Genomic DNA, 21,281 nt, shown 5'->3' with positions numbered 1-21,281 from the left:
TAGGGTCAGGACATACATATGAAGGCATGAGTTGTTTAAATGCCAATGTCTTGACTCATTGGGATGTGAGAATATAGATTCTCTGTCACACACTTCTAACTTTAGGGGAGCGCTGTTGTTTCTCTTGATGCACTTGGTTCTCAAAATTGAGTGTGTATCAGAATCACCTGGAAGGCTTGTTAAAAACAGATTGTTGGGGTCCACCCTGGTTTCTGATTCAGCAAGTCTGGGGCAGGACCAGAGGATTTGCATTTCTAATTAGCTCACAGGTGATGCTGATGCTGAGGGTTTGGGGACCACACTTTGCAAACCACTGTCTTCATGGATTATCTGCATCAAATCTCCCAGAGATGTTGTTAGAAATGCATCTGCTTGGCCTCTCCCTTTGTCGGGTCCAGTGTATGTGAATTTCTGGGGGGACACGCGAGAATCTGTGTTCTTAACGAGCGTGCTCTGTGATTCTTCTGTATGCTCAAGTTTGAAAACTGCTGATCCAAGGTCAGAAGATCTACATCTTTTCCAGTTGTGTTCATCTCAGGACTGCTTGGTGCCTACCCACTTACCAAAATGGCTAATAAACATCATCTGAGAAAGCAGAGTGACTAGCTCACTGGCGGTCCTGGCTGTGTTCTCTTTTGTGTGAAGGAGCAGTTTACGCGTGGCTTGACTATGAAGCTGCAGTGTTGCTTGTCTAGCATGAGGGCTTGGAAAGTCATGTGTTAGAGCAGGGAATTTCATTAACTCCCTGTTGTTGGTTAGCTTCACAATGCAGGCTCTGTAAGGTTGCTGATAGGTTTTCCTTTCTGATGGCAATATTGAGCCTAAAGTTGGAATTAACCCTAAATCTAATTAAATCATTGCTGCTTATTGCAGCGTTGACAGAAAAGAAATAAAATAAAACAAATAAAATAGTGTCTGTGTTTAGAGATAGTAGTATGTTTCAAACACACACACACACACATATGAACACACACAATTTTGCTTAATATCCATAAATCTCTTTCCTGTTTTGCTACGTTAGTCACGAGGAATTTGGGGGAACAGAAAGGATAGTATGAGGAAACAGGGTATAGAATCTTGTAAAACCAGGGCTTTTAAAATCTGACCTGAGCCTGATTGTCTCATGCCCATGTGAAGAGGTGAAATAGCTTAAATGGGGCGTCAGGGCAGAAACTGTCTATAGGGAGAGTGATGCATTCAAAGGAGGACAATTACTGAAGTAGGAGGACAGCCTCCTTATAAATAACTTCATTTTAAAAATGCTCCCAAGGCATTGACCCTTGGGCTTCTTGTGGTATGAACAGGGTATCTGAGCTGGAATTGCCTACTAGCTAGTTTTATGGGTACCCGTAACCCTTATGAAAAATTTTATAATTTCCAAGCACATTCAGGCATGCACAGGGCCACCAGCACCCAACTGTCCCCCTCTCCCACCTTTCCTACGCAATGTTATTTTTCAAAAAAACAGTAAGAGTGCTCTGTCACTGATCAAGGCTGATCAGTCTGTGCATCAACCAGAGAGAGCCTTCCCTTCAGCCTGGTTGGTACCTGATGGTTCTTCCTCTGCTCCAAGTGCTAATGGAGAGACAGGATGAAAAGAACAGAAACAAACACAATTCAGTTTCCTGACCACCAAGCATTTCCATGAAAATGCTGTTGGATTTGAGTTTATATTTTAGCAGGACTGGTTTGTGGAAAAGCAAGTTAAAATTATTGTAAGAAAGCAAGGTGTGTGCATTCCTTGTGTTGTTGCCCTGAAACTTTGGTTCTCTTGCTCAGCATATTTATTGCTGGACAGCGGCTTTAGCTAGAATAGGTAGAGACTCTTATCAAGTCATTTCACAGGGTATTTGAGAGCTTAAACAAGGAAAAGTTTAAAGCAGTGGTTCTCAACCAGGGATAGTTTTGCCCCTTGGGGGGACATTCAGCAGCGTCTGGATCCATTTTTGGTTGGGCTGCTGGTACCTAGCGGGAGAAGCCAGAGATGCTGCCATACATCCTGCTGTGCACAGGACAGCCCCCAACAACAAAGAAGCGTCAGCCCAAAGTGTTACCAGTTCCAAGTACTCTTCCTAGAGTAATCTCTGATTTCTGTACAGTTTTCCAGAACTGATAGTGACTCAGTGCCCTGAAGGTCCTCCGAAGGGAACAGGAGAGGACAGTTGTTTCTAAAGAGGCCTAACAGAGAGGGATCACAACTCTTGACTTTCTTCCCAGAATACGCCTCTAAAGATGACCACAGGGACTTCGCTGGGGAACTGGAGGTTCTCTGTAAACTTGGCCACCACCCAAACATCATCAATCTCTTGGGAGCGTGTGAACATCGTGGTAAGATGCTCTTTTCCTATCATTCCTGCCAGAATTTTTTTTTTTTTTGAAACAGGCACATTCCATATTAAAATCAGTAAAGATAATAATCTTAAGAATGTCACCTATTTTTTTTTTAAAGTTGCAGTTTCAATCTGAATGTCTAGTCCCATTTATAAATTGTGCTGAGGTTTGGCATTTTTTTCGAGGTAGGTCTCGAGGTTGGATCTTTTGCCCTCTGATGTGGTTCATCATTACTGCTCAAAGGTACCCATGGTTGCTGCACACTCCCATCCTTGCTGATCCAGAGGTTTCCTCAGCTACTATTGCTTAGGTAGACTGGGGGAGCCTTCAGCATTAGGAAGAGAGAAGTGCATTGGCTCTTTTTAATTGCTTACCTTTTTCCCTCCAAACTCAAGACACTGATAGTCTGAATGTTAAATCCATGAATGCCAACAATCAACTGTGATGTGGAAGCATTGGTGATGATTAGGATAAAATAAGAACAATAATAAGCTTATATCTGATTGAGCTTTTTTCCCAAAACCATTACTGGTACAATTACAGTGGAGCTTTACAACTATCCTATGTCGCACATACTTTTTTTTTTTTTTTAAGATTTTATTTTTTTTGAGAGAGAGAGCATGAGAACAGGGTGAGGGGCAGAGGGAGAAGCAGACTCCCTGCTGAGCAGGGAGCCTGATGTGGGACTCGATCCCAGGACCCCGGGATCATGACCTGAGCCGAAGGCAGTCGCTTAACCGACTGAGCCACACAGGTGCCCGTCACACATACTCTTAAAGTTCAAGTTATATTATTGATTCACATATTATTGAGTACTTCTATGAGTTCACTTCTCCAGGCTACCTGGGTTTATTGTTCTGCAGCAATGCTTACGCTTAACTTCGCATGGAAAAGTTCGCTCCCACAAAAAAAGCTCCACACAGCAATTATTTACAAACCTGACAGCCTCTTGTTGACTTTGCAGCACAAACAGCAACAATAGAAAAGAGACTACTTCCTTTTCCTCAATTTATTAAACTAAAAATACTGGGGCTTCAAACAATATATCATTCTGTGATCCAATAAGGGTGTAATTCTGAAAGCCAGATCATGTCCCTTAGGTTAAATAATGAAGTAATGACATTTATTTTTGAGCTATTTCCTGAAAGGAGTAATCAGCATGGGACAGCAGTAAATGAAAGTTAACAACAACAAAAAAGTAACCACCAACAACAGAAAAATATATCTTTTAAATTTTTACTCTGTCATCACCTTAGCATGTAATTGGTTGGCTCTTAAAATTTATAGTTCAGTAAGGAAGTGAGAAAACATTGAGATGTATCTTGCCTTACAGTGCAACACAGTACAGTGCTAGGTGTTTTTTTTTTTTTTGCCAGAATTTCAATGTCTTAGAATGTCATTGAAGTTCAAAATCATTCGACATTTTAAATTCAAAAAATGACATACCAAAAAAATTTAACTTTAAAAGACTATAAAAGCACTCTACTTTTCATTGACTCTAGAGATCAATGTTTTTATGAAAGAAAGTAACTTTATTAAAAAAACAATTTGGAATAAAACCAAGACAATGGACCATAATGTTTTCGAGGAACCCGTTGTTTTATTTGTCTTTCTAAAAGTTTGTGCTTTCTGTTTTCTCTAAGCAAAATGCAATCTCTGACATTAGACTCTGCTGACCGGCAAGCTAATCAGCAATACGGTGACTTAGGAGAGTTTTCGGGGAGGAGTAGAAGCAAGAGAGAGAAAGTTACCTGATGTGGGTCCTTCTGCCATGGATACTGAATCTTTTTTTTTTTTTTTTTAATAACCTCAGGAAAAGCTGAGACTGGAATAACATGCCTAGCTCATATTAGTTCTCAGTCAATATTGAATAAAAATAAAAGGTGATGGAGACCAGCTGTCCTACATCTTCTGGAGGCAAACACATTGATTTCATTCCACTCTTATTACTGAGTAGGTGAAAGCATTCAGGAAGCCTCCATGTTAGTCCACAGGTGGTGGGAGGGAGGGCAGTGGGAAGGAGGAGACCCTGGGTTCAAGCATGGGGCTCTTTAAGCATGGCAGGAGCATGGAACTTCTCTTTCTCCTGTCACCAGCCTTTCCAAGGTTGGTACTGCTAGACATGTTGCTTTTAGACACCGAGTGTGATGAGCAGTTCCCAGGACCATTGGACATCTCAGAAATTTCACAGCTGTTGAGGGCCACTGAGAAGGTGGTGTCTCTCCCTTTCCCCAAAGGCTACCTGTATTTGGCCATCGAATATGCCCCCCATGGAAACCTCCTGGACTTCCTACGCAAGAGCCGAGTGCTGGAGACTGATCCGGCCTTCGCCATTGCCAACAGCACCGCCTCCACGCTATCCTCCCAGCAGCTCCTCCATTTCGCAGCTGACGTGGCCCGGGGTATGGACTACTTGAGCCAAAAACAGGTTTGTTGTGAGGACCTTGCTGTGGCCATTTTTCCTTTGAAATTCTCTCCAGAATCAGAGTTCAGTTAAATCTACACATTTTTCAAGTCCTCCTCCCCAGTAATTCCCCTTAGTATCTCCCTAATTTTCATCTCTTTGTTACTGTTCTACTTATATAGAAGTTAAGGCTGAACACTAACAATCCCTGTATTTAGTGAATCTCAGCATATGTATTTGGTGAAGTGCCTCAACCCATCTTAGCTGCATCTGGGTCCCAATGATGCATAACAGCAGATGACTTACATGGCAACAGGAAGATTTAGTGATCTGGGTTTCTTTTTTTTTTTTTTCTCTTTTCTTTCTTTCTTTCTTTTTTTTTTTTTTCCTGAAATGCTTCTCCCAAGACATGGCAGGTCATTTGGCAGAATCCACTGAAAATTCTGGAGAGGAACTTTAAGGGACTTGGATTCCTCTCTTCTCTATTTCCCAAAGTTCTTGCCCCAGTGGCTTTGTGACAGAAGAATGAAGTGAACAAGCAAAAGTGCTGAAAATACATGATGTTTTTTAAAATTTCAGTTTATCCACAGGGATCTGGCTGCCAGGAACATTTTAGTTGGTGAAAACTATGTAGCCAAAATAGCAGATTTTGGATTGTCCCGAGGTCAAGAAGTATATGTGAAAAAGACGATGGTAAGTTCAGAGCGCAGACCCTGAGAACATCCTCCCAGGGCCCCTCCCTCTCCCAATGGCCCTTCTCTTGGAATACTGCTGTTCTTTGGTGACTTAGGCACCTGGCTCTTTACCCCAGGAGATAGTGCCCGGGCCCAGCAAACGTCCTTTCAGAGTTTTGATTCCTAAAATGACTGAGGGCTCTACATTTACCAGTGAAAAGCCACCGTCACATGTGGCCAAGGGATGCTACATGCAAGCCTCATGGTGCAGGGGCTCTGGTCTGCATCCAGTTCAGACCCCTAAGTGTCAGACCCAGAAACCTCTGAGGTGCTCCCTTAATCCCCCTTCATGCACAGCAAGCATAGGAGGGGCAAAAAAAAAAAAAAGACATTTAACTTTCCAAATACAAAGGAAATAAATTAATGAGGTTCCTACTCATAGGAGGCCCTGGAGAGAAATTCGTAACTTCTAAAGCCCACAGAAGAGTTCTCTCTTCACCAAAAGTTTTCCACTGTCTCTCCAAGCCCACATCAAATCCACATTCGCCTGATGATACCTCCTCTCCCAAACAGTGATATTTAATCTTCAAGTACAAGATCCCAGGATAACGTCACTACAGTAGGAGGGAAGCTGGACTCATTCTGCTTTTGTGGCCCAGCGGAAATCATAAAGCCCCAGAAATGCCCCTCCCAGGGACTTGAGAGCCCTGCTGACAACATGGCGCCGCCCTCTGCTTTCCCTGCGTGGGTGGGCAAGTGCAGAGCCTTGGGGCTGACAGTTCCTGTGGTGGTCGTATGTGTTCGGTCGCTCTACCCCAGTGGCATGGCCCCTCTTTCCTAGGTCTGACGGACATTGCTCAGGCTCAGGTTTCCTGGGACTACTGCAGTTTTCACATGATCCTTTATGTTTGTGGGTAACAAAGTGCGTCAGCCAGGCTCAGGCTTTTGTTTATCCTCTTATTCAGGGTTTGTTGTTTTTTTTCCCAATATACTTATTTTAGTTACTGACAAGATAACACAAACAGTATTCAAGAATGTTTCGAAAAGCAAATGACCCCATAGTTCACCCCCTTGACACATTTTATTTTTCCTTTACTTACTGCCTTCCACAAACATACATATTTTTATATATTTACTATGCCAGTGAACATAACCATTTTGGATCTTTCCAGTCCCTTTTTGGATAAGGGTTTGAAGTGGGTTTGGCCCTTAGAGACCATCACACACATCCAGTGGGGCCCTAGATACTTATCAATGTCAATGCTTTCAGATGCTGTAGGCGCCTCCCCAAGGGCTGGCTTCCACGCAATAGTTTTTTTCACTTGTTCTTATCAGCTTTTCTGAATTTGCTTGACCCAAAGCGGGCAATGTTTCTCTGAGGAGGGGCTGGGCTTGTCTTAAAGAAGCAGGACCCACCACTCACCCATTTACTCCCACTCTCCCTGTTTCTCCTGGGCCATCTGAGGCTTGCGCTCTCCTTCACAGAGCCCCTTTCCTTCTCTCTGGCATTTGGGGGCTGTGGTGCTCTGGGTGACGGGGTGGAGGCACTGACACAGTTTAGCCCCACAACCTACACATTTTATTTGGATGCTGTCCTCAGATCCCCAGGGAAAATGCTAGTTTGCTTGGCATTTCATAAAGGGCAGGGATTTCGGCAGTCTTGGAGAGTTTGGGGAAAATGCGTAGAGGGGCAGAGCGCTTAGATGGGTCAGAACTTAATTCTGTCTGCTAGCAGCTGGGTGAAGTGTTCTGTGGCAGCACAGAGGGTCTGGGAGGAAAAACCAAGGGGCAGCCGAAGCAGAGGAAAGGTGAGGGAATGGAGAGAAACGAGCTCCCTGCAAGAAGGGTGCAGTGTGGCCAGGTACCACCAGAGGGCAGAGCGGCTACCGTCTCTGGCCTCCTGTTTAAACCAGCCATTTTTTACTCTCTGCACTTCAGAATCATCTGGGAAGCTTTCAAAAAGTACTGATGCTGAGTCCTAAGGCCGAGATACTATGATTCAGTCATTTTGGGGTGGGGCTCCTACATCAGTTTCTGTTTGTTTTTTAAGCCCCCAGGTGATGCTAATATTGGAAGTTTTGCAAACTAACGTACTAAGTGATTTGGGGCTTTATTATCGTGATAGATCCAGCCCCTCATCGATTTATTTATGACTAGAGTGTTTCATGCTTGTGCTAGGTTTTGGGGTAACATAAATTGAGACAGTCTCCACTTTTAAAGAGCTCGGACACGCAATGTACAATTGTCAACAGTTGGTGAGTGCTGAGGGCCAGGAGAGCACAGAGGAGGAATGCACACTGAACTGAGCCTGTGGGCAGTCATGAGGGCTCCCTGGAGGAGGCCAACTCCTGGGTTTTACAAATGTTAAATAGATATTGGAGATACAGGAATGAATTGTACCTGGAGGGTACAGTATATATAAAGACCTAAAGGCAAACATTTGGGGGTCAAGTAGTTCAATGTGTCTGGAGTGTAATGCAGAGAAGAGGGAGAGTTAAAATTCAAGGTGGGAGGAGGCAGGGGTTATAAGGTCTTCTTGAAGATTCTTGAATTCCAGCTAAAAAATTTTGGATTCAGTTAAGGACTTGAGATCTTGGAACAATAAGGAACATTGAAGAACTTTAAGAAAAGGAACCATGTGGCTGGATTTGCCATTTTGAGTGATCAGTCTGGCTATGGTGAGGAGGACTGATCCTTAGGGAGTGAAACTCTGAAGCAGGAAGATCAGTTAAGAGGTTATCCTCAGGTAAGAGGCGATGGTGGCCTGAACTTCGGTGAGAGAGCAAGGGGCACAGGTGGAAGTGGACAGATCCAAAAGATGTCAAATGAGAAAAATAAAAAAGCGAACATGGAACTTAGTAATTGGGAGGGATGAGGTCAGAAGCTAGCAGGTACATAAAAGCAAAGACAAGACAGAAAGTGTCAATGACTCTGCATTCCTGTGGAGGGGAAGCAGCAGCCAGGATAACAGGTGGGCAGTTGGGAGGGGTGGGCATGGAGTGGAGGGAGGCGAATGTTGAGGACACACTGAAGAAGTAGGTTTGAGAAGAGATAGTTTTATAACTGAACCGTAAAGTGCCAATCAGACTTAAAATCAGAAAGAGCTTCAGAATATCACTACTTCACAAAGACCTAGGAGACAAGGGCACGTTCAGGAGAAGTTTTGGGGTCCAGGACAGGGCTGGTCTCAGGATGGGTGGCCTGGGAGAATGCCTGCTCCTGTTTCAGGGGGGCTGAGAAGATCCCCCACATAGTCCTGATGTTGCCCCACCTCTTGGCTAAAGTGGGCTGAAACACCACTGTTGGAGCTTGGACAAATCCCTGGGAAGGAGGCAGCCATCTCTCAGTAGGGCCCATGTGATTCCTAGGGTGGGTCGTTAGGGAGGGAGCCCCAAATCACCGTGAAACTAGGACTAAAACATAGAAGTCAAACTTCCCAGTGTCCAGTCCACATTCCTTTTTCCCAGGTTGGACTTAAAGAAATGAGGACAACCTGGACAGAGTCAGGGCCAAGCCCCCAAAGGATGAGCGAGTGTCTCTCGTGCCATCTCCAAACCCATTGTAAACTGTATCTACGGGAAGCGATTTCCCCCTCCACTGATGTGTACGCACACAGTTCCCTTTGGTCTGAGCTCTCCTCCCCCCGAGTCACCTGATGACACCTACACATCTTACAGGACCTAGCTCCGAGGTCCCCTTGTCTGAAAGCCTTCCCCATCTCCTCCAGCCACAGTTGGTCACCAGAGCCTCTCCCACATTACAGTTTAATTCTTGGTTTCTCTGCCTCCCTCCCCTTTCAAACCTCTGAGGGCCTCTGAGAGGCACAAAGTGAATAAATGGGATGCCTACCAAGAAGGCCCACAGCCACCCACACGCACACATACCCACACTAATTACACTTGTTATTTTTCTTTATATAAAACTGCCACAGGGACTCCTTGAAGCAAGCAGGGCTTATCCTCTTTGCATGTCTTTGGATTTGAGAACACTCTTGTGCGTGGCACGTACAGAAACAGCAGTCCCTGAGTCCGCCATACCTTGTGTCTGGGGAATTGCAAGTGGAGTTCCCCGTGGGCCTGGGTGAAGCAGAGCTCCAGGCAAGCTGCGCACCCCGGGCAGTGTCCCTGTCTTGCCTAAGTGCTCTCTCACTTTGCTCTCTCCAGGGAAGGCTCCCGGTGCGCTGGATGGCAATCGAGTCACTGAATTACAGTGTGTATACAACCAACAGTGACGTGTGAGTAAGCCTTTTATTTTGAGGGATTTTTTCCCCCCAGGAAAATAAGCATTTGACAGAGTTCTTAAAGAGAAGCAGGACTATGATGTCCCTCTGTGGAATAAAGCTCATCAGTAAGCCCAGGAAATAAATTCATAGTCTACAAAAGGAAGCCTCAGAGTAGACCGTTTTCATCGTGTAAGGCCATTGGTAGCAGGCCGTGGGTTTCCTTCTGCCGGTCAAGGAGAAGTGGTGAATTCTCAGTCTGTAGAGAGGCAAGGGGCATATGGGGCTTCCTGTGGCTCCGAGTCCCAGACCGACCTCAACATACAGGACCCAGAGCGTGGAGGCAGCCCAGACTAGCTGCTGGGGGTCTGAGGTGGCAAGGACAGAAGGCAGGCCAGAGCAAGAGCACGTCTCTGCTCTCAGCCTGCAGGGACAAGTGTCAGGCTGCCGGTGGACGGGAGGGTTGGGAGTGAGACCTAGGCCATGTGGCTCACACCTTTATTGACGGGAGAAAACGGAGGCCTCGAGGGTTGAGGTGACTTGTCCAGGGAGTTTAGCTTCTGCCTGGGGAAGGGCAGACGGCTGGCGAGTACTCGTATCCTCGCTGCATGCAACGTGCCTTTTGTATGTTCTCTCACATCCTCTCTGCAGAGCTTAGAGGCAGCAGTTGGTGTTCCCACTTTCAGAACACACTGAGAGGCCTCAAGAGGTTCAGTAACTTGTCCCAGGTCACACGAGTACCAGGGTGGCAGAGCTGGGTTTTAACCCCAATCTCTCAGCTTAGACTTGCACCTGCTGTCCCCAGCACCGTCCCATGTTCTCCGCCTAAAGCGAGTGGGGGGCTCTAACACGGTTTCCCTGGTAGAATCCTTCCATCGGCCCAAGAGGAGGTAAACACATGCCACGCCAGGGCCCTGTCCTAGGGAGCGCCCACGTTTGACATTTCCTTTTCTGGCAAAGCGTCCATCACCCTGACTTTTGAGGCAGAAAACTAACTGGTCAACTTGTTTGATTACTGGTTTCCCTGTCGTGTCCCCTGCAGATGGTCCTACGGAGTGCTACTGTGGGAGATCGTTAGTTTAGGTGAGTATCCATGTTTATCTACCAGGTGAGACTTCAGGCAATGGGACTGGGCCCCTCCCGTGCTCCCTCACTGTGTCATTCCACAGGTGCCATTTTTATGTTTTGATGTGGCACAGGTGGGACTGGGACATAGAACTTGATAGGTTTCTGTGTCTGTGTGTGTGTGTTCCCATGTTTCTTTTTTGAGAGCCCTGTATCTAATGTCATGCTTCATACTAACAACCTGGTAGCTGGGAGATTCATTAGAGGTTGTCTCTGAGCAGGGATGTCATAGAACTATTGCAAGTTTGCCTGTACAACTTGAAGATGGTATGTTACACAGTCATGAAAAGTCATTTCTGAAGGCCATTTAATAGCATGTGGAAACATGCATGTCAAAATCCAGAAAATTTCCTTACGCTGGGATCCCAGTTTTATAACTATTACCCATGAAAAACCTGGAAGGAGTACACACAGAGTAATACAAACTATTGCTTGCTTTCTTAACTTTTTTGTATTTTCCAAGTTTTCTATAGTAAGCATGTTTTATAATTAAAATTGGGCAGTAACTATTATAGATCAAAAAGGAAGTGGATAACATAACTGCAGACTCCCAAGTAGGAAAAGATAACATCTCACTGGTACACTAGATGAGCTGGGCAGGCTGACTTTGGGGAAGAGAAATAGCGCTGTGAGTAAGGAGCCCCGTGCTGGATCTTTCCACTGAGCGGATGGCCACCCTGCGGTGTGGTTGGAGGCCTACGTGCAGCGGGGCTGTGCAGTGGGTTTGCTCAGACAGGAAGATCACGCTGGGTGGGCACCCTCCCTTGACATACCCTTTCTCCCAGTCTCTCGGCTTGAGAGGCTCGGGGCAGGTGACACTGCTTTCCACACTAGCAGGGGCTTAGGGCAACGTGGTTGTCTCTCTTCCAGGTGGCACCCCCTACTGCGGGATGACATGTGCAGAACTGTACGAGAAGCTGCCCCAGGGCTACCGACTGGAGAAGCCCCTCAACTGTGATGACGAGGTGTAAGCCAGGCCACACCCTAGGGCCATTTCATCTTGACCTTCCCCTCGTGTTCCTGGGACAGGCTCTAGTGAAGGGGTTATCTCATTCACACACACATCGCCCTCCCAAATGGGCAGGGAGTTAAGAGTTTTATCTGTGTAGAAATCCAGCAGGAATTGAAGGTGATGAGATCAGGAAGGTGGACATGAGGAAAGGCAACAAATGGAGAAAAGATCTGAAATTCATGAATAAATGTATGAAACCTTGAGGCTCACTTTGGGGATAGAGATTTCAGAGCTGTGACATGAGGAAGATGGATCTTTTTTAAATCACAGAATCTTGATTCTGCAAGGATAATTCTCCAGGACTAAGAATTATTCCCCAGGGAAGGATGATGTGAAACCACTGTTCCCAAAACTACCTGCAAGTCGCTGCTGCCTGACGGGCATGATATGAAAGAGCAAGGCTCTATTGTCCACACGGAGCCACTTCTAAGAAAGTGTGGTATTAATTAGGTCACTGGTACAAGAGGTAGGAACCTAGACCCTGCTACGTTGGTAACCTTTGGGGCACATAAGGTTCCCAATGTGAAATTTTGAGCCCTACCCCTGGACCCTGCTTCTATAGGTCTAGGGTGGGTCCCAGGAATATGCATTTTAATGCAAGTGGTTCTGACCACATTTGGGGGAGTACTGCCTTAGACCAGTGCTTCCCCCACTATGTTCCTGGTACATGCAAGATGCAAATAGATAATACAAGGCAGAAGGAGTTCTGTGGTCACTTGTTCCAGGTTAAGTCAGGTCACACAGGTTTTTTGTTTGTAATGGCAAGACTTCTCAAGCTTTTACTCTGCTAATCCCTAAGAGGGAGATGCAATAGGTGGATCTTGCAAATTTATTAGAGCATGGAACCCTTTTTTTTTTTTTTTTTAAGATTTTATTTATTTATTCATGAGAGAGAGAGGCAGAGGGAGAAGCAGGCTCCCAAGGAGCAGGGAGCCCGATGTGGGACTCGATCCCAGGACCCTGGGATCATGACCTGAGCCGAAGGCAGACGCTTAACCATCTGAGCCACCCAGGCGCCCCCATGGAACCCTTTTTTAAAAAAAACAAATTACTAACATTTTGAGAGATGGAGTATTCCAAGGGAGATGCTGCCCTAGACACGAGTCAGCTCTTTCCAGATCATCAGAAGAGCTGAGACCAAGATCCCACAGGAACGGTACTGAGGATACGCACTAGTTTTACTGACAGAAGAAAGGGGGATGTGTGTGGGGGGGGGCCCGGGGGGGGAGGCCAGAGAGAAACTCGGTGCTCTACTTTTGTGCTGTTGGTTAAGCACAGATGCCCATGTGTGAATTGGCTACATTCCCTTCTCTCGTTTCCATACCCCACACCGGGCCATGCCCAGGACTGAAGCCGAGTCACAGAGTTCACTGCTTAACTCTTTGTTTTCAAAGGTATGACCTCATGAGACAGTGCTGGCGGGAGAAGCCTTACGAGAGGCCCTCGTTTGCCCAGATCCTGGTGTCCTTGAACAGGATGTTAGAAGAACGCAAGGTGAGCATGGAGTTCCAGGCAGGCTCTTGAGTCACGATTCGTCATGCACCCTGTATGGTTAAAAAAAAAAAAAAAAGCTGATACAATTCAACAAGCTGTTCTGGGCATAGCCCGAGGCAAGAGAGGGTCATAAAAGACATGGCCCCCAACTTTGAGGATGTTACAATGTCCGAGTTAATAAGATTTCTATAAAAGAGAGAGTCACACACGGTACAACAGATAGAATTAGCCTCTGAGCTAGAAGGACCCTCCTCAGTAATCGAGCCTGACTCTCGAATTTTACAGAAGAAATCTACACAAAGAGGTGAGAGTGATGTGTCCAAGGACACACAGCTGATTGATAGACTGTATAGCCTGGTCTGGAGGCTCCTAGGGGGAGGGTCAGGAATTCCTTAAAAAGGTCTAGCAGGTAGTTGGCTATACAGATCTGAGGTTGAAAAGACAAATTTAGGTTAGGGAAATAGATGGAAAGTCACCACTCAAGGGGTAATTAAACCGGAGACGTGGGTGAGATCACATAGAGGAAAATGGGGACTGAGAAATGATCGTGAGAGACTGGGACATTTCCAGAGGGACCACAGAGAGAGAAGAAAGAATGGCCCAGACTGAGGAGAGTAAGAGGATGAAGTCTTAGGTGTAGAAGGCAAGGGATGCATTTCAGGAAGAAAGCTGTCAAATACAACATGGGGACTGAGGACAGAAAAACGTCCCCCAGGTACCTAGTATTTGAATCGAAACAAGTTAAGCAAGTTAGGGTCTGACTATTCCTGCCCCTCTGAACCGCTCTTGCTCTCGCAGACCTACGTGAATACTACACTTTATGAGAAGTTTGCCTACGCCGGGATCGACTGCTCTGCTGAAGAAGCAGCCTAGAACAGCCCACATCCATCTGTACGTAATGTTGCCCCTTCCCAGGCATGTCAGACCCTTGATGCCAAGAAAGCCAGCAAGACTCTGCCAAGAGAGGTGACACGGAATATAAAAATGTATATATATTGCTGTATGTCTGGGACGTGACCACAGAAACCCCTGTGTGTGAATCTATAGGACACTTTGACTCTACTAGGACTGTATATACTGTTTTGAGTAAGAATGTGCTGAACTCAGAATGCCTGTTTATGGTTTCATATGCAATAATATATTTTTCTAAAAATATGGACTTTACAGGAAGGTGTGCGAGTACAATTACTATGATGCCTAACTCATTATCACCCTGGATGTTTTTGATATTTACCTTCATAGTGAATGCTATAAAATGTTTTGCTGTATAGAACAAAGATGTTGTTAATAAACCTCACACCCACCCTGACAGCACCAGTGAGGAAAGTGGGGGAAATACGTTAGATTATCAGGACATAGGTGAACATCTGAAAGGGATTCTTCTATCCATCTCTAAACTTTCTCCCCGACCTGTAGAAGCCATTTCAATTTCACTTGGTCATTGGACACCTCCGTCATGTGTTTCCAGAGCCCACGAGTCAATCCATCTAGAAGGGGACTTAACTCTCTTTCCATAGGAGTCTAAGGATCTTTAGAGAAGTACAAGTTTGATAAATTAATGGGATTTAGTTTTAGTTTCTCTGGTGATATTGATTTGTGTATTTTAAGAAATCGAGCAGGAACCCTGGGATTCTATTTGGGAGACACGTGACATTTGTACCGACAGGACATCCCTTCACATACTACACATTGTACAGTTTCCATGCTGATCAGTTGTGAGTTTACAGTTTATACCGTAGGCACACATTGCCCTGAGATCGTACAGTAAGTGAATAAATGTCTTGCCTACCTGTTTTTCGTCTGGGAATGTTTCTCCTAGGTCTTGCCAGATGTCTTTCAAGTTACCGTCCTCCAGCTCCGTCAGTAAGATGCCCGTAGCGCAGTGGGTGTGGTACTCCACCAGACATGCTAGTTCCAGCTCACAGGACTGGAAACATCGAGAAGTGTTCTGTCTAGTCCACTTTCTGTGCCTCCAGTAGTGTTCCAGTGTCAACTGAGGGCTTGGAACTGGAATCTCTCTTAAATGGGACAGTGTGAAATCGGTCAACATACAGCATAAAGTTCCCTATTCCTGCCCCTTAATCCACCTCACGTATTCAGAAGCGATAGCAGGGCCCTTTGTTCACAACAGCGTGTTCAGGTAGAGACAGCACAAGCAAGGCTGCTAGCATACCCTGAATCAACAGCTGGAAACTCAGTGAAGAGCCCTTGAACACAGGTCCAGATACCTGTCATAGCTCCTTTGGCTTTTTACCCATGTGTTGTAGACATACTCTGGACCGCGCTTAGTTTCAAAGTACATGGAACTGAACAAGGATGACCTGAAAATGCCGATAATCCCTTCAAATTTTGCATATGACTTTGGAACAGACTTTTTTTTTCCTTATAATAGTCTGACCTTCTTAATTATATATTACTTAAATTCATAATGATCTAAATTTGAATTATTTTACTTCACCTCAAGTACATGACAAGAGACCTGGCTGAGAAGTACGTGGGACAGCAAGAAAAAGATGTAAGTCACAATAGGAAGGCATCCACACAAGCAACTGTCAGAAGGTGACTGGGGTACTGCCGGCACAGAGGCCCTCCTATTGATTACACCAACTCACCTGTTCTATTGGCAATAAAACCTTTGTGATTTTGTAGCATGTCAGCAACAGTAATATTGAAGAGTCATACTTACTTAAGGGTAATCAAACAGAATAAAGTCATGTAGTTTCCACATTTTGAGAAAGCAAGAAAGATGGTGCTAACTCCTCAAAAGAATGAGACAATTCAGGTATTGGGAATGCAGGTTACTGTGTTTAGAAGATCCAGATACTGCCTTAAAAAAAAATGAGTTGTTATGAATTAAAATTCAGTCACAGTACACCAGTTAGAATAAAAACACATTACACAATAGCCAAATGACCAAAATCTTTATGTTAACAGAGTACGCTGAAAAGTTTACATTTACTTTGTGAGGAAAATCTATTCTATTTATATATGAGACCTAAAAAAAATTCTGTTGGGTCAAGATGGTTTTCGGTATTTGGAGAGAAAAAGAAATGTACGTCACCGGAGACATGACCCTGATGGAGGACACGGGCCCACTGGTTCAACTGTAAACCGCGATCCACTGTCACACGCGATCCATGAAGAAGAGTCGAAAATTCAAACCAACTTAATCCTCCCAACTAACCGCCCCCCACCCCACGCACAGCTTCTGAAATAAACTGTGGAAGCTTAACCTTGAACATGTAATAAATAAACCTCAACAGCACTTTTCTTTCTCCTCTTTGAAGAAAAAGGTCAAGAAACTTCCTACCATCATAGACCCAACTCTACTGTCAGCAGGAGAGACGTCACTGAAACAACACTGCAGGGATTTCAGATCTGCTCAGGCAAAGTGATTACTTCTTCCCTTTTAGGTCTTCTTTCACCTTCCAGAGAACCAGCTCCATGCAGGTGGCAGCACTTTCACTTGAACTGTGACCTCCAAACGGTACAGAATATAAAACAACGTGTTAGACCTACAACGACTTCATCCGTGATATACCACAGCGGTTCGCAGAACGAAGCCTTAAGTTCATGTGTCTAAAAAATTAACACTGAGCACTTACCAAAATATGATTGATTCCTTTGTAAAGATTATACATAAGTCTAGATTAGCAAACATCTCCCTCTTCCTATGTAGCCTGTCCTCACATTGTCACCTTCCCCATATACCTCTTTTACAGAGAACAACAAAGCAGCAGGCATTAGTAAAAGATCTGGCAAAAAGCCAAAAATAGCGCTAGAAAAAGTACAGCTCTCTACACCAAGAATGACCTCAGATACAAGTGCATGAAATTTACCCAAAATATAAAGCCTACAGTTCTAGTGAGAATAATAAATGATGTATGAGATTAAATGAGAAAAGTCACATGATCAACACATCTAAAATGGTATGGTATTTTTCATTTGTGTTATTCTGGAAAAAAATGGGGTATTAGATGTTTGTATAAGCTGTTTTTTGTGAAGTGAAATATTTTCCTGTCTAAGGTTCAAGATAGTTTTCAATAGAACACATTACATTTTATAATAGAATTTTGAAGGAATTTTTTGAGACATATTTTTAGCAAAACAGACGAAGACCCACTGAGACAACAGCAGTGTCTAACAGACAGAGTGAAAGAATAAAGACCACACGGTACACTTGGTATTTTGATCAGAGGGCCTTCCCATATCTTAGGTATCCTTAGAAACACAGCATTGTAACATAAATTTTAACATATGCAGAATTAATTTTCTTAGACTTCGATGTTGTGTGAAAGAGGAGCCTACACGGGCACGCATGAATGTAGAGAGTAACTAACCTCCATTCCAAGGCAGACACTGCTCAACTGTGCACAGGGCAATGCCACTTATGGGGTAGTTGGTAGCTATCCTTGCTCTACTTGATTAACTTGTTTAATGTTGGGTGTATTTCATCAGAAAAAACATGTTCTGAGAGCAAGATACACACACCACCAGTATAAATCAAGTGCACATATGATGAATCTATTGAATGTGAACAATTCTTTTTCTAACACAACACACACAATTTACTCTGGGTGAGATGACCCACACCCAGTGAATTCTGGAATCTCATTTGATGAAAAGCTCGTATGAAAAGGGGTACCCAGCTAAATTTAGACTAGAATTAGATCTCCACACCCACAGAAGTTTTATACATGAACTCAAAGGCCAGGCAACTTTCCGAACAAAGATTTGGCCACCATTCTCTGTAATGGTTATTCTGATGCCCGTGGAAGATCCACGATGACACCAGGCAGTGGGCATTTTAGTGCTTTTTACATAACAAGATGCTTTAGGGTTCTCCACCCTAGGAGAGAATCCATACAGGAAAACCCACCTTAAGCACTTCAGGGAGCAGACCTTTTACCATGAATCCCATGGTTTGTTTACTCAAGTCAGACTTAGGATCCTGATATTAATCAGGAGCAAACAGGCTCTTACCATTGTCCTGAATGATCCTCTGCAGGTGGTCAGCTACTAGACTCTTGAGGGATCTTTTGTGAGGCAAGCCTAGCCGATGAGGAAACAGAACTGTCGTGTCCGCAACTGAAGTATGAATTAGTTGTCAAATGAAAGAGAAAATCCTCTCAGAAGCTCTCCCCAAAGAATAACAACACTGATCACAGCAACAATCATTGTAGAGGGAGAATATGCTCCATGGGCAAGGAATGTGAGGCAGCTAAGACTATCAGTCATTAAGCCCTCCACATGGATTAATCATTACAACTTGCAGACTAACCTAATGAGGTAGATATTTTATTGTCCCTTTTATGATATTGGCCCTTTTTGCAGCCAAGGGAACTGCAGCTCTGAGAGATGAAGAACGGAGTTAGGAGAGTACCTGGAAATCGAATCTAAGTGGTCTGATTTGTGGATCCACTTTCCTCCTGTGAGCACCACCAGGGGGCAGCATGTGCAGACAGGTTCCAACCAAGACTCGGGGTAGATGCAGAGTCACATTCCCACCTTGGGACTCCGCTGAGGGGGGCACACCTCAACTTAGCACATGTCCTACCACATATGAGTGGTTTACTTGTCAGTGTCTGGGGAGGGGTCATAGACAAGGACCCTGTCGCGTCTATGTCCAAATTTCCTGTGCTTATACATGAAAGATGATGCATAAACTTCCACTGAAGTTTCATACAGCAGAAATTAAGATAGATAAAAAGAAGAGCAGTCAGATAACTGAGAGCCTAGAAAGTTAGGTACCAGTTTGGATTCTTGAGGAGGGGAGCTGTATTTTGAAAGGAGCATGGAAGAAGATTAGCTTCAGGAATAATTTAAAGTCTCATTGAAAAATGAGGAGTTGGAAAGTTAACATTTAGCACCAGTATGCCATGTTTAGAAGCACTTTAAATTCTCCTTTAATGTGTCAACTACCAACCAGACACCAGTTCCTGGCTGTGGGGTACTGAATAAATCAAAGAAGACAGTGGTAGAAATAGAGAAGAATAGGAAAATCCAAGAGTTGTCTGGACAGAAGAAACAGACTGATTACAATGAAGAATCGTGATGGTTTAGGATTTTCTGGTCTAGGACACAGGTGGAATAAAATGGTTCCTGAAAAAGGAGAGAAAGTCATGGTGAGAAGTTCAGTTTGAGACGTGAGGTCTCTGAGGCAACACAAGGACATCCCTGGAAGAACTTTCTCAAAGAAAACTTAGGTCTGTCCCCACCTCTCTTTTCACACAGTTTGGTAGGTCTGGGTAGAAGCACATGTCAGACTTATCTGTCACAGGCAAACACAACACTGCTATTGGAAACAAATCTATACTTTGAATACCAGGTGCTTTACAGAGAACAGGGCTGACATTCACCTATGAAATTTAAATGGCCTTATTTGTATTCTTGCACCAAAGAAGAACTAGCCCTTCTCTGCATGAAGGTAAGTCCTCGGGGTGGCTAAAACAAAGAATCAGCAAATGTCTCCAAAGTTCGAGAGCTGTGCTGTCCAAGTGGTAAGCCACCAGCCGCATGTGGCTGTTTAAATTTAATATAAAAAATGAAAGAATCATTTTCTCAGTCACATTAGACATATTGTAAATGTTCAATAACAAATGTGGCTAGTGTCTACCATGGTGTATAGTGAAAATATAGAAAGTTCTATCGGATACTAGTGTTCTAGAACAGAGGTGGTCACCAAACTCTTAAAAATGCCAAGCTGTAAATATTTTGGGCTTGCAGACCACACAGTCTCTGTCTTAACTATTTAAAAATGCTGTTGTAGCATGAAAGCAGCCACAGAAAATACAGAAGTGAATGGGGGCAGTGGGTCTAACAAAAATATTTGCAAAAATAGGTGGCCAGCACTGGCCACAGTGTTCTGACTCCTGTTCTAGAGCAAAGAACAGATAATTTTAACCTAAAGTATATTAACGGGCAGATTTTCAAGTCTATCATGCCAAGAAAAATGAACATGACATTTGATTTTGAGCCTACCTGTAAGACCTACCTGATTTAATATGAAAAAGTATCTCCAAGTAGGTGAATAAAATAACCTGTTAGATAAACCTAGTCTTACCCATTCTAATATTAAAGACAATGTCAAACAATGATTCTGGCTTTATCCTAACTAATGGATTTTCTTTTTGATCTGGACGAGACCAATGACTTTAGCTGCCTTATACCACTTCTGGTTTATGATGGTTGGACTATATTATCAACATGGACAGCAATTCTTTTCTTCTTAGTTAACAGGGCAAATCAACAATCAGTGATAATGCAATAATAAGGACTACCATCTTAACATATACTGTTCTGTGAAAGTACAAGGCTGTAATTCTTTACCTTAAGAGCATAGAGACTATGTTCAAAGCTATGTCCAATTAGTACAGTGTCAGCACTGAACAGGTTCAACAGGATGGCTTGGACATCACGGATCGATGTTTTAGTGTTCTTCAGGTCATCTTCGACTACACCGGGAAACCTGCCCCAGTAAGACACACAATGCAAGAAGGTAACTCGCTGGATTTCATCAATTAGAGTTAGAACACATCACTGACCCAGTGTGACAAACACTCACTGAACAAAACAAAGATCTTACTTATGACCATCAGCTATCCTTTACTAGCTTATATTTGTAAAATGTAATGTGGATTAATTAATGTAAACCTGGGAGGGGGGAGACATGAGGAGTTCACAGAGTTCCTCTGAACTCTCTTTGTATAATCTGAGCTTTATCTCCCATTAAAGTAAGCCTAAAACAGCCACCATGGAAAACAATATGGAAGTTCCTCAAAAAATTAAAACTAGAATTACCATATGATCCAGTAATTCCACTACTGGGTATTTACCCAGAGAAAACAAAAACACAAATTTAAAAAGATATATGCACCCCTATGTTTATTGCAGCATTACTTATAATAGCCAAGATGTGGAAGCAACCTAAGTGTCCACTGATGGATAAAGATGTGGTGCACACACAGAGGAGTATTATGCAGCATTAAAAAAGAATGAGATCTTACCATTTATGACAACATG

At 44.0% G+C, this 21,281-nt stretch overlaps 2 protein-coding genes across 4 annotated transcripts in view; one reads left to right on the top strand and one right to left on the bottom strand.

The window, feature by feature from the left end:
• TEK (TEK receptor tyrosine kinase) overlaps positions 1 to 19,355 on the top strand; it is a 100,219-nt gene extending 80,864 nt beyond the window's left edge. For all 3 annotated transcript variants that reach the window (XM_035016521.1, XM_035016520.1, XM_035016519.1), the window contains 8 exons: positions 2,218 to 2,328; positions 4,569 to 4,759; positions 5,315 to 5,428; positions 9,573 to 9,643; positions 10,671 to 10,711; positions 11,624 to 11,720; positions 13,160 to 13,259; positions 14,058 to 19,355. In XM_035016521.1, the coding sequence (XP_034872412.1) occupies positions 2,218 to 2,328; positions 4,569 to 4,759; positions 5,315 to 5,428; positions 9,573 to 9,643; positions 10,671 to 10,711; positions 11,624 to 11,720; positions 13,160 to 13,259; positions 14,058 to 14,132 (800 nt within the window). In that variant the 3' untranslated portion in view covers positions 14,133 to 19,355. The remainder of the gene's footprint in view (positions 1 to 2,217; positions 2,329 to 4,568; positions 4,760 to 5,314; positions 5,429 to 9,572; positions 9,644 to 10,670; positions 10,712 to 11,623; positions 11,721 to 13,159; positions 13,260 to 14,057) is intronic.
• The window catches only part of LOC118018048 (RNA exonuclease 1 homolog), a 44,756-nt gene continuing 42,757 nt past the window's right edge, over positions 19,283 to 21,281 (bottom strand). The window contains exons 14-15 of the mRNA XM_035016522.1: positions 20,589 to 20,727; positions 19,283 to 19,361 (exon numbers count right to left, since the gene is read on the bottom strand). Coding sequence (XP_034872413.1) covers positions 19,296 to 19,361; positions 20,589 to 20,727 — 205 coding nt within the window. The 3' untranslated portion in view covers positions 19,283 to 19,295. The remainder of the gene's footprint in view (positions 19,362 to 20,588; positions 20,728 to 21,281) is intronic.

The sequence above is a fragment of the Mirounga leonina genome, unplaced genomic scaffold (genome assembly GCF_011800145.1).
Source record: "Mirounga leonina isolate KUSES-001 unplaced genomic scaffold, KU_Mleo_1.0 Mir_170, whole genome shotgun sequence".
Lineage (NCBI taxonomy): Eukaryota > Metazoa > Chordata > Mammalia > Carnivora > Phocidae > Mirounga > Mirounga leonina.
This window is presented reverse-complemented; position numbering and strand designations above follow the sequence as displayed.